At 51.4% G+C, this 13,539-nt stretch overlaps 1 protein-coding gene across 1 annotated transcript in view; it reads right to left on the bottom strand.

Annotated features, from left to right (window-relative positions):
- POLN (DNA polymerase nu) overlaps positions 1-13,539 on the bottom strand; it is a 270,736-nt gene that overhangs the window by 168,460 nt on the left and 88,737 nt on the right. Inside the window, exon 9 of the mRNA XM_075332945.1 lies at positions 4,762-4,854. Within this exon, the coding sequence (XP_075189060.1) occupies positions 4,762-4,854 (93 nt within the window). The remainder of the gene's footprint in view (positions 1-4,761; positions 4,855-13,539) is intronic.

Genomic DNA, 13,539 nt, shown 5'->3' on the forward strand with positions numbered 1-13,539 from the left:
TTGACTTTGGAAAATTGATGATCCACCCGAAACTCTGGAGAGTCTCTAGAGCAATGCTCAGGCTGTGTTGGCATGCCACTTGAGAGGGTGCCTTGACAAGCAGATCGTCTAAGTAAGGGATCACCGAGTGTCCCTGAGAGGGCAGAACTGCTACTACTGTTGCCATGACCTTGGTGAAGATCCGTGGGGCTGTCGCCAAGCCGAAAGGCAGTGCCACGAACTGAAGGTGTTCGTCCCCTATGGCGAAACGCAGGAAGCGCTGATGCTCTTGAGCAATCGGTACGTGGAGATAAGCATCTTTGATGTCGATTGATGCTAGGAAATCTCCTTGGGACATTGAGGCGATGACAGAGCGGAGCGATTCCATCCGGAACCGCCTGGTTTTTACATGTTTGTTGAGCAGTTTTAGGTCCAGAACAGGACGGAAGGATCCGTCCTTTTTCGGCACCACGAACAAGTTGGAGTAAAAACCATGACCCTGTTGCTGAAAAGGAACAGGGATCACCACTCCTTCTGCCTTCAGAGTGCATACCGCCTGAAGAAGAGCATCGGCTCGCTCGGGGGGCGGAGATGTTCTGAAGAACCGAGTCGGAGGACGAGAGTTGAACTCTATCCTGTAACCGTGAGACAGAATGTCTCTCACCCAACGGTCTTTTACCTGTGGCAGCCAGGCGTCGCAAAAGCGGGAAAGCCTGCCACCGACCGAGGATGCGGTGTGAGGAGGCCGAATGTCATGAGGAGGCCGCTTTGGGAGCGGTTCCCCCGGCGGTCTTTTTAGGACGTGACTTAGACCGCCATGAATCGGAGTTCCTCTGATCCTTCTGAGGCCTTTTGGACGAGGAGAATTGAGACCTGCCCGCGGACCGAAAGGACCGAAACCTCGATTGTACCTTCCGTGGTTGAGGTCTGTTTGGTTTGGACTGGGGTAAGGATGAGTCCTTTCCCTTGGATTGTTTAATGATTTCATCCAATCGCTCACCAAACAGACGGTCGCCAGAAAATGGCAAACCGGTTAAGAACTTTTTGGAAGCAGAGTCTGCCTTCCATTCACGTAGCCACATGGCCCTGCGGACTGCCACCGAATTGGCGGACGCTACCGCCGTACGGCTCGCAGAGTCCAGGACAGCATTAATGGCGTAGGACGCAAACGCCGACGCCTGAGAGGTTAAGGACACCACTTGCGGAGCAGACGTACGTGTGACTCCATTAATCTGCGCATGACAAGCTGAGATAGCTTGGAGTGCCCATACGGCTGCGAATGCTGGAGCAAAAGACGCGCCGATAGCTTCATAGATGGATTTCAACCAGAGCTCCATCTGTCTGTCAGTGGCATCTTTGAGTGAAGCCCCATCTTCCACTGCAACTATGGATCTAGCCGCCAGTCTGGAGACTGGAGGATCCACCTTGGGACACTGAGCCCAGCCCTTGACAACGTCAGGGGGGAAGGGATAACGTGTATCCTTAAGGCGCTTGGAAAAACGCTTATCTGGACAAGCTCGGTGTTTCTGGACTGCCTCTCTGAAGTCAGAGTGATCCAGAAACGTACTCAATGTACGCTTGGGAAACCTGAAACGGAATTTCTCCTGCTGAGAAGCTGACTCCTCAATTGGAGGAGCTGGGGGAGAAATATCCAACACCTGATTGATGGTCGCTATAAGGTCATTCACTATGGCGTCACCTTCAGGTGTATCTAGGTTGAGAGCGGCCTCAGGATCAGAATCCTGATCTGCTACCTCCGCTTCATCATCCAGAGAGTCCTCCTGCTGAGACCCCGAACCGTGTGATGAAGTCGAGGGAATTTCCCAGCGAGCCCACTTAGGCGGCCTGGGACTGCGGTCCGTGTCAGAGACCTCACCCTGGGACCTATGGGTCACCCCAGGAGCACTTTGCTGCTCCAACTGAGGGGGGCCTGGGGTCAATGATTCAACAGTGCCCGTGGCCTGAGTCACCGGTCTGGACTGTAAGGCTTCTAGTATCTTAGCAGACCATTTATCCATACTCTCAGACAGTTTGTCAGCAAATACTGCAAACTCCGTCCCTGTCACCTGGACAGTGGTAGCAGGTGGTTCCACCTGGGCCACCAGTAGCAGAGGCTCCGGCTGAGTAAGTGCCACAGGGGCCGAGCATTGCACACAATGAGGATCGGTGGAACCTGCCGGTAGTATAGCCGCACATGAGGTACAGGTTGCAAAGTAAGCCTGTGCTTTGGCACCCTTGCTTTTTGCGGACGACATGCTGTTGTCTCCTCTGAGTACAATCCAGGAGGGTATATAGCCAAAAATCAACAGTGCGACCGTACAGTGTAAATGTATAGCATATAAGCATATATATATATGTACACTTCGGCACTCAGTGGGGCCAGCAGCCAGGTGCTGCTTACCGACCGCTCAAAGCGGTTGTGTGATCACCAGATTCCCTGCCTGGGCCTCCCAGAGCCGTGTTGTCTCTCCTCTCCAGCGTCAGAAGTGCTGACAGGAATGGCTGCCGGCGTTCTGTGGGGAGGAGGGGGCCGTGGACGTGCCCCAGAAAGTGCGGGAATCTGATGCCCCACTGTGCTGAGTGAGGGGGGAGGAGGATACAAAGTATGCTCCAGCCCTCAGCGCTGACGTCCTGTGCAGCGTCCCGCCCTTCCCCTGACTGGCAGGCCTGGGGGCGGGAATATGCGATACTAGGCCGCAAAAGCCGGGGACTAAAGTTATAAGCGCGGCCGGCAAATAAGCGCGGCCGGCGCGGTAGTCCCCGGCGCACTAACACACCCAGCAGTGCTGCAGTGTGTATGGCACAAGCGCTCCATGCGCGGTCCCCCAGGGGGACACAGAGTACCTCACAGTAGCAGGGCCTTGTCCCTGACGATACCCGGCTCCTGTCCAGCAGATTCCCCAGGGGCTGCGGAGGGAGCACGGTCCCAGTGCCTGGAGACCGATTAGGATCCCACTTCACCCAGAGCCCATTAAGGGATGGGGAAGGAAAACAGCATGTGGCTCCTGCCTATGTACCCGCAATGGGTACCTCAACCTTAACAGCACCGCCGACCAGAGTGGGGTGAGAAGGGAGCATGCTGGGGGCCCTGTTATGGGCCCTCTTTTCTTCCATCCGACATAGTCAGCAGCTGCTGCTGACTAAGATGTGGAGCTATGCGTGGATGTCAGCCTCCTTCGCACAAAGCATAAAAACTGAGGAGCCCGTGAGGCACGGGGGGTGTATAGGCAGAAGGGGAGGGGCTTTACACTTTTAAGTGTAATACTTTGTGTGGCCTCCGGAGGCAGAAGCTATACACCCCAATTGTCTGGGTCTCCCAATGGAGCGACAAAGAAATACATAATACATAAGGATAAGTCTGCCCATCAAACTTAGATAATAGTATAATGCCATAAGCATACTGAAAAATATTGAAACATACAATGAAAAATGCCACTTGCTAACTTGAAAGTGTGAATAATGAAATGCATACCTGACATGAATATTAGGAAAAAGGAGATATTTAGCAATCGCATTGATCAGTGTAACTGAGCCCCAAAACCTCGTCAAGGTATAACTATATTGGGGTCCCTAGCTCTATAACCCCAAAGGCCACTTTACACATAGCGACATCGCTAGTGATGTCGCTGGTGAAAGCACCCGCCCTCATCGGTTGTGCGTCACGGGCAAATCGCTGCCTGTGGCGTACAACATCGCTAACACCCGTCACACGGACTTACCTGCTTAGCGACGACGCTGTGGCCGGCGAACCGCCTCCTTTCTAAGGGGGAGGTTTGTTTGGCGTCACAGCGACGTCACACGGCAGGCGGCCAATAGAAGCGGAGGGGTGGAGATGAGCGGCCGGAACATCCCGCCCACCTCCTGCCTTCCTCGTTGTCGGCGGCCGCAGGTACGGTGTTGTTCCTCGTTCCTGCGGTGTCACAGATAGCGATGAGTGCTGCCACAGGAACAACGAACAACCTGCGTCCTGCAACAGCAACGATATTTGAGATTAGAACGACGTGTCAACGATCAACGATATGGTGAGTAATTTTGATAGTTAACGGTCGTTCATGCGTTTCACATGCCGGATGTGCGTCACGAATTCCGTGACCGCAACGACATCTCATTAGCGATGTTGTTGCGTGTAAAGCCCCCTTAACTGTGTGTCATCTCTTTGCAATTATATACATTGCTTATATAGTTATGCAATTATAACTATATAAGACAGTCCTTGCTTACCCCTCTCCACACACAGCAGTTTTTAATTGCAATGAGATGACACACAGTTAGGGTCATAGAGCTAGGGACCCCAATATAGAGATATACCTTGACGAGGTTTTGGGGCTCAGTTACATTGATCAATGCGATTGCTAAATATCTCCTTTTTCCTAATATTCATGGTAGGTATGCATTTCATAATTCACACTTTCAAGTTAGCAAGCGGCATTTTTCATTGTATGCTTCAATACTTTTCGGTATGCTTATGGCATTATACTATTATCTAAGTTTGATGTGCAGCCTTATCCTTATAAATTAACCTTTTCAGTTACATGTAATTTAACATTAAAACGTATTGGGAAGGGTGTCAATTAAGTGCATTATCACACGCCCAATTCACTCCCAGAGTATTTGAATGTGGCTTCAAAGCTTGATTTCTCAGCACTGGCACATACGATTGCTAAAAGAAAAGTTCCCTTTAATATTCTGGCATGTGTTGACCTTGGCCTATGATTATAGAAGCCTATATGCCCCATGTGAAACTGTCCCCAGAAAAGAGTTGACCACATAAGTTGACATTACCGCTGGCTCAGCCGTAGATAAGACATGACCTAAGCTTGTCTGTGGAATCTTATTTTTACACTTCAGGTGCAGATGGAACTTTTCGAAAAGTATCTAAAATAATAGAAACAGAATTATAACACCAACAAATATTAGTATGTGAACCCATCTGTGTGATGCTATTGGCCTGCTGTCTGCCTGAAATGTTTTTTAAATATCAAAACTCCAAGTTGTGTCTTGCCTGTACTGGCAGAGGTGTGGGAGCAAGAGGCCTAATCCTGTCACTCTTTGACCTTTTGATTGTTTTAGGATGGAAATGCCAGGCCACATCCTGTGTGTTGCATGGGTCATATCTCACTGCTGTGCAAAAACACTATGGGGAAATGGGGGTAGGGCAATTGATGCCACCATCCTGCTGTCTGCCTGGAATGTTTTTAAATATCAAGACTCCAAGATGGGTCTCCAAGTTGTGTCTTGCCTGTACTGGCAGAGGTGTGGGAGCAAGAGGCCTAATCCTGTCACTCTTTGACCTTTTGATTTTTTTAGGATGGAAATGCCAGGCCACATCCTGTGTGTTGCATGGGTCATATCTCACTGCTGTGCAAAAACACTATGGGGAAATGGGGTAGGGCAATTGATGCCACCATCCTGCTGTCTGCCTGGAATGTTTTTAAATATCAAGACTCCAAGATGGGTCTTCAAGTTGTGTCTTGTCTGTACTGACAGAGGTGTGGGAGCAAGAGGCCTAATCCTGTCACTCATTGACCTTTTGATTATTTTTTAGGATGGAAATACCAGGCCACATCCTATGTGTTGCATGGACCATACCTCATTGCTGTGCAAAGTTTAACTTTTTAATTAGTGAAAAATATAGTTGGATCTTATGCTTCCTGACACAGATAATAGGTGACTTTTTACACTGGCCTATCCTGTCAAATTCTAACGTAACAGACCAATCATTCATGTTCATTGTGTAATATGAATGCGACGAGTGACTTATCTATGTATCCGAAAATGCTTGTTTGTTGTGCATGAAATCGTTTAAGTGAACGAACAATATCTCGTCCAACTTTCGAAAAATTATGTAAGGTAAATAAAGATTTTTCAATTGTTCAACGATTTGACCGACAAAAAAAAGGAGTGGATATGAAAGTCCTAAATAGTAATAGTTCAGTAGCAGTGTGGAGCATTGTAGAAAGTACATATTTGTGATTATCGAAAAATATTCGCTCACTAATTTGATTACATTTTCCTTGAACGCTATCAACGGAAATGTCTGTGCAATACTTTATGGATTTATGTATTAAAAATAAATAGTATTGTAATGGGATCAACAATTCAGACTGCATCATTAATGTAGAAATGGATTTGAATATTGCTTCAGCACTTGCCCACAAGGGGGCAGTGGCAGACTGTGCAATCACAAACACAGAGGTGGGAAATCCCCTGCTGCAGCTTGTGTGTTCTGACCAGGAAGAAAAAGTGCGGGAAGGAGGTTCAGCCCCGGAGCCCAGACAGGAGAGAGCTGCGTGTGGTCTCCCTGTACAGAGGGCTCTTTTGCCACTGGATTCTTGGAGGAATCACCCTGTGGAAGTGTTTTCTGCCATCCCCGGGCTGCAGGACTTTGTTTCCACCAGGGATCTAACCGGACTGCAGAGCATCGCGCCCGGAGTGCATATCCAGGGGCTGTGACAACTTGACTGCAGAGCATCACACCCTGAGTGCAAGTGCAGGGGCCGTGACCTCCCTTCTTGTGCTCGGTGTGCCCCGGGACTAAAAGACTGACTAAAATCCGTTACCAGCGGGAGAAGATCAAAGGAAAAGACCGAGGAGCTGCATCCCTTCAGCGCTGCACCGGGACCCATCATCGTGAGACTCCAGGCCTGCGACGTGGGAGCGGCATCTTCTTCTGGGACAGGCTGGTACGTGATTATAGGGAAAGTTAGGGAAAGTTGCCGCCATTTCTTTGTTGTTTTTTTTCTTCTCTTCTTGCTGCGTACCCGGAAGGAGTGAAGATCTGGGGACTCCACTATACACATGTGCGCAGATAGTTTGGTTGATTGTGTTATAAATATGTTTCCTAGTAAAGAAATGTTACTACCGGTAAAATCTGAGTATGGGGATTTTGTTGGAATAGAGCATACACACACACCCGCGGCCCTACCACCGGTCGCTTCATGTGGCGTAGTCGGCAGGATGTGTGACCAACAAAATCATCCCCCGGTAGTAACTTATAACCGGACGGCTCCCCCGCCGTCTATTGTCAATCAGGTGAGAAAGTTTGACGGACGGAACTATCCTGTAACTGAATGGACTGAACAACTTAAGATAGTGGGGGAAATGTATAACACTGATCCTAAGACCTTAGCAGAGATGGCCATGCTAACATTAGAGGGGGAATCGTGGACGACAGTCAGGCTGGAGACGGTTAGGGGCCAGCGTATGTTGGATGACTTGGTGCGGGTGCTGGAGAACACCTATGGGCCGACCACTTATGCGGGAACATTGTGCTATATGTTCTTCCGGCGTACTCAGCTCGAGTCGGAGGACATTCCTCAATATGCCAATGCCCTTCAAGTGCTACTAGAACAAGCCTGTAGAAACGAAGAACAGCTAGCTAGTACGGGTGCCCGTGACCTGGTGTTGAGAGATCAGTTCGTGACCGGATTGAGAGACCCGTACCTTAACCGCTCATTGCAAGATCTACTCCGGATAAATCCGGCCTTTACGTTCGCTGAGGTCAAACAAGAAGCTATAGAACGTTCAAGGGGACCTGTCGTGGAGACACAGACATATACCGCGGCTTGCAGGTCCATATCTGGTATCGGGACTCCGAACAGCAACACGGAAGAACTGAAGCAGATGGTGGCAGAGTTGCAGAAACAGGTGTTACAGCTCACCCTAGACCAACAGGCGGTCCGGCAAGCGAGACAACAACCCAGCCGGCCAATGGGAAGATGCTGGACATGCGGCGATCCCCGCCATAGAGCCAACCGTTGCCCCCAGAACTTTCAAGTTCATCCACAGTCCGATCTACCAGAACCAGCAAGTCATGTCCCACAACAGCGGCCGCCTTTAAACTAGACGCCCCTGCCAAAGAGGCTCACTCGGCAGGGGACGCCAAAGAGAGGGGTGTAAGAAAACAGAGCCAGCCACGGAACAAACTTGCATCGAATAGCCCCACCCTGGAAGTATTACTGGAAGGGATCGCCATACAAGGGTTAATGGATACTGGGTCTCAGGTATCCACCATCTCCGAGCAGTTCTACGAAGAGTGTCTAAAGCCGCGGGTTGCCTATGACCCTGATACCGCCATCAAGATCAAAGCAGCCAATAATCTACCCATTCCGGTGACAGGAGTTGCCTGGATGAACACCGAAATCTGTGGCCAAGATCTCGGGAAGAGAGGGATAATCGTGGTCAGGGAAGGCTTTGGATCAGAGACGCCCATGATTATTGGGATGAACATCTTGAAAGACCTCAATCTGGTGTTGTTTACCAAGAAGGGGCCCAAGTACTGGCAAGAAGTGACCGCACATAGGGCCACCCGCCGTGCCTTTCAGCAAGTGGTCCGGACCTGCAACCTCCAGCGAATGACAGAAGAACAACTGCCGCTGGCCATGATCACCGTACCCCGCCATACTAGGATCACCTTACCGGCTGGGAAAGAGACAGTTATCTCACTACCCCTTAGCACCACGAGACAGCTTGAAGGCGTGGAGGTGCTGATTGAGCCGCGCACCCCGAAGGAAGGGAAGCTGAATCCACTAGTCGCTCGAACTCTAGCAGTAGTGAGAAATGGAAGAATTCCTGTCAGGCTGGGCAACACGGCTAACGTGAGCGTTGACCTAGAAGCCGGGACACAGCTCGCCCGAGTCTACGCTCTGACCGAAGAGGTGAACCCTATGAGCCCCCTCCAGTTTGTACCGTCTACAGAGGGAGATTGGACAGTGACGGTCTCTGCCATGGCCGCTGTCGCGGGTGACACCAACGCGGGGCGAGAACTACGAGAGAAGTGTCAGTTGGACGTATCCCAATACTCCAAACGGGAGGTGTCCCAGGTGGAAGAGCTACTTCAAGAGCATCAGGCGTCCTTTGCCCGGCATGACACCGACTTTGGGTGCACCACCAGTATCAAGCACGAAATCCCCACAGGTGACACTGCTCCTATCCGTGAAAGGTACCGCCAAATACCTCCCCAGCAATACCAAGAAGTGAAAAATCTCCTGAATTCCATGCTACACGCTGGAGTGCTCCGAGAAAGCCAGAGCCCCTGGGCTGCACCGGTGGTGTTAGTCAAGAAGAAGGACGGGTCCCTAAGATTCTGTGTGGACTACCGCTGTTTGAATGCTTGCACCATCCGGGACTCATATCCTTTGCCAAGGATCGAAGAATCCCTGACAGCCCTGAAGAAAGCCAAATACTTCTCTTCGTTGGATCTGGCCAGCGGATATTGGCAGGTACCTATGCACGAGAAAGATAGAGAGAAGACTGCTTTCATCCTACCCATGGGCCTGTACGAGTTCGACCGGATGCCTTTTGGTCTGAACAACGCGCCGGGGACTTTCCAGCGGCTGATGGAGCGCTGCTTGGGAGACTTCAACTTCGACTTCACCCTCATCTACCTGGACGACATTGTAGTCTATTCGGCCACATTTGAAGAACACCTGCAGCAGCTGGGCCGTGTGTTCAGTAGGCTGAGAGAACATGGCCTAAAGTTGAAACCCAACAAGTGCCGTCTTCTGCAGCCCGAGATCAATTATCTGGGCCACCGGATCTCAGCCGAAGGTGTCCAGCCGTCTTCAGAGAAGATAGCCGCCGTACGGGATTGGCCGCAGCCCACAAACGTCAAGGAGGTCAGGGCTTTCCTGGGGTTGGCCGGCTACTACCGCCGGTTCGTCAAAAACTTCGCCCGGCTTGCTGCACCCTTGCATGACCTGCTTCGAGGGACCACCAACAGCCCCAGAGGACGACCCATCAGCTGGGGACCCAGCCAGGAAGAGTCCTTCCAAGCCCTAAAGGGTGCCTTAACGTCTCCCCCTATCCTGGCATATGCGGACTACAACCTAACCTTCCAACTACACACCGATGCCAGCCTACAGGGTCTAGGGGCAGTACTTTCACAGGTCCAAGAAGGCAAGGAACGGGTCATAGCCTAAGCCAGTCGGTCCCTACATGAGGGCGAGAGGAACCCCACCAATTATAGCTCGTTCCGGCTGGAGCTGTTGGCCCTAACGTGGGCTATGGCGGAGAAATTTGCGGGATACCTCACAGGGGCTGAAGTACTAGTCCTGACCGATAACAACCCGTTGGCTCACTTAGAAAATGCGAAGCTCGGAGTCATGGAGCAGCGTTGGATGGCTCGGCTCTCCAAGTTCAATTACAAGATCAAATATAGGGCTGGAGCTGAGAATCAAAATGCGGACAGCCTGTCTAGAGTGTCATACCCTTTACTCAACCGAGACCGGGATGAAGAATTAGAAGGGGACGAGACGCCTGACTTTGCAAAGCTCGCCCAACAGATGATGGATTACCGCCAGTTCGTTGTGGGCGAAGCTGGAACTCCAGTGGGGGTCGCCTTGCCACCCCAGGAGTGGTGCAGGCTCCAGGATCAGAACCCTGAATGGGCTCTACTCAAACAATGGGTGAAGCGGCAGCAGAAGCCTCCCGCCGATATACGGGCACGACTGTCTACCGGGACCTTGACCCTGCTCAGTCAGTGGGACCGGCTGATTCTGAGAGAAGGAGTGCTATACCGGAAGGTTCTCTTGTCGCACATGCTGGAGGAATGCACACAAGTTGTGGTGCCTGATCAATTGGCCCGTGAAATGGTGACCCAAGCCCACACAAGGAATGGACACTTCGGAATAGACAAGACCTTTCGATGGATTCAACAGTCCATCTATTGTCCGGGGCTCCGCAAGCTGGTTGAAGACGTCTGCCAGACCTGTCGCACCTGTGAACTGCACAAGTCCCCTGAGCAGCGGGCACCTGTCCAGACAATTAAAACATCCAGACCCCTTGAGCTGTTGATGGTGGACTACCTGCTGATTGGGACGGCGAGCAGTGGCTATCAGTACTGCCTAGTCATGGTGGATCACTTCACAAAATTCGCTGTCGCTGTTGCTACCAAAGACCAGACGGCTGAATCGGCTGCACGGGCCATCTGTCGACAGTTCATCCACGTCTATGGGTGTCCGGAGAGGTTGCACTCCGACCAGGGGGCTTGTTTCGAAGGCCGAGTCATCGAAGAGCTGCATCGGATGTATGGGATTCAGAAGTCGAGGACCACTCCTTACCACCCACAAGGGAACGGTGCATATGAACGCTTCAACCGGACTCTACTTCAGCTGATCCGCACCCTGGCCGATGATAAGAAAGACCAATGGCCCCAATTCCTTCCCGATCTAGTATGGGCCTACAACAACCAGGTCCACTCCGTGACTGGTTACACCCCCCACACCCTTCTCTTTGGCCGCCCCGGAAAAGGGGTCCATGACCTGAACCTATTCCGCCCTGGAGATGATGTCTGCCATAACTACCCCTCCTGGCTAAATGCTCACCGACAGAAGATGGAGACTGTACACCGGCTGGTGAGCCAACAAATCCGGGGCCAGATACATGCTGACCCACTCCCCGTGCAAGAGCAACCCTTGAAGTTGGGACAGCTAGTCCTGCTCCGTATCAAGAAGCCGCAAGGGAAACTTCGAGCCAAGTGGGAGACTGAAGTCTACCGGGTAATCGAACGCCCCTACCCCAACGGGCATGTATACCGAGTGCAGGGTGAAGACAGCCGCAGCATTCGCACTGTGCACCGAAATATGTTGCGTCCCTGCCGATCCCAGCCTGACTCCCCTACCACAGTACCCGGAGGGGGTGACGCTGCTAACATGACTGACGTCACGGACATTTCCCAGCGTACTGATCACGTCGACTCTGAGACCGGTGACCCACCTACATGACCCAGTTCTTCCCCCGGAGTGCTGACTGAAGTGGGGCGTAAAGACAGTGACGGGGAGGGGAACAACCGACCCTTGAGACGCACTGACCGCACCACTGCTGGGATCCCGCCCGGGCGGTCTTACAGGGACCAGTATGTATGGCCCACTTCTCAACCAACCCCTGTGACATCTGCAGTCATCGCTGCCTGGGAACCGACGGTAGTTGACAGGGACTGCCAACCTTTAAGTGGGGGGGTATGTAATGGGATCAACAATTCAGACTGCATCATTAATGTAGAAATGGATTTGAATATTGCTTCAGCACTTGCCCACAAGGGGGCAGTGGCAGACTGTGCAATCACAAACACAGAGGTGGGAAATCCCCTGCTGCAGCTTGTGTGTTCTGACCAGGAAGAAAAAGTGCGGGAAGGAGGTTCAGCCCCGGAGCCCAGACAGGAGAGAGCTGCGTGTGGTCTCCCTGTACAGAGGGCTCTTTTGCCACTGGATTCTTGGAGGAATCACCCTGTGGAAGTGTTTTCTGCCATCCCCGGGCTGCAGGACTTTGTTTCCACCAGGGATCTAACCGGACTGCAGAGCATCGCGCCCGGAGTGCATATCCAGGGGCTGTGACAACTTGACTGCAGAGCATCACACCCTGAGTGCAAGTGCAGGGGCCGTGACCTCCCTTCTTGTGCTCGGTGTGCCCCGGGACTAAAAGACTGAATAAAATCCGTTACCAGCAGGAGAAGATCAAAGGAAAAGACCGAGGAGCTGCATCCCTTCAGCGCTGCACCGGGACCCATCATCGTGAGACTCCAGGCCTGCGACGTGGGAGCGGCATCTTCTTCTGGGACAGGCTGGTACGTGATTATAGGGAAAGTTAGGAAAAGTTGCCGCCATTTCTTTGTTGTTTTTTTTCTTCTCTTCCTGCTGCGTACCCGGAAGGAGTGAAGATCTGGGGACTCCACTATACACATGTGCGCAGATAGTTTGGTTGATTGTGTTATAAATATGTTTCCTAGTAAAGAAATGTTACTACCGGTAAAATCTGAGTATGGGGATTTTGTTGGAATAGAGCATACACACACACCCGCGGCCCTACCACCGGTCGCTTCAGTATCACTGATTGGATTTGAATATTAAACACCCCTACACTGTAAGTTATCTCTCCATGTGAACACCGGGCACGATGCTCGATGTTACAATGTAACAATCGCTATTCAACCATTTAATTCACAATTCTCATCCTGTATAAACACTTGTCTGACATTTTTTGCTGGCTGTGAGTTACAATCTCATCATTCATAGTTTAAGTGTGTGTAGGTGAGCTTTAAGGCTGTGTGCGCACGCTGAGTTTCTCGTTACAGATTTGGTGCAGTTTATTGTGCAGATTGTTGCCCAAATCTGCATGCCTATCTTTATACCAGCAAAGTCAGTGAGAATTCAGAAATGCTGTGCGCACATTGTTTCTTATTTCCTTGCAGTTTTGGGTGCAGAAAAACCAAGTAGCATGTCAATTGTTGGTGCGTTTTTTTCTTGAGTCTTTTGTAGCCCTTCCAGCCAATGATTTCACAAAACAAACGCATGGTACAAAAGTGTACCAAAAATGCAGCAAAGCAAGAAGAAGCATTTTGGTGCGAAACATGCGTTGGGTAAGGTGGGACCCTGCTCTGTTACTTATTATAGGTGACTTAATGTCACGCTCCCGGGGCCACGGCGCCACTAGTCTCGGTGCCGCTCCTCACTCACCGACCCGGTCCCTGTGCGCTCTGACTGCGGCTGCTGCTCCCGCTCCCCCTCCTCAGCCTCCTCCATGCTCCCTGCTCCTCGTCCCTGTCGTCTCGCTGCAGCCCGGGAC

This window comes from Anomaloglossus baeobatrachus, chromosome 1 (genome assembly GCF_048569485.1).
Source record: "Anomaloglossus baeobatrachus isolate aAnoBae1 chromosome 1, aAnoBae1.hap1, whole genome shotgun sequence".
Lineage (NCBI taxonomy): Eukaryota > Metazoa > Chordata > Amphibia > Anura > Aromobatidae > Anomaloglossus > Anomaloglossus baeobatrachus.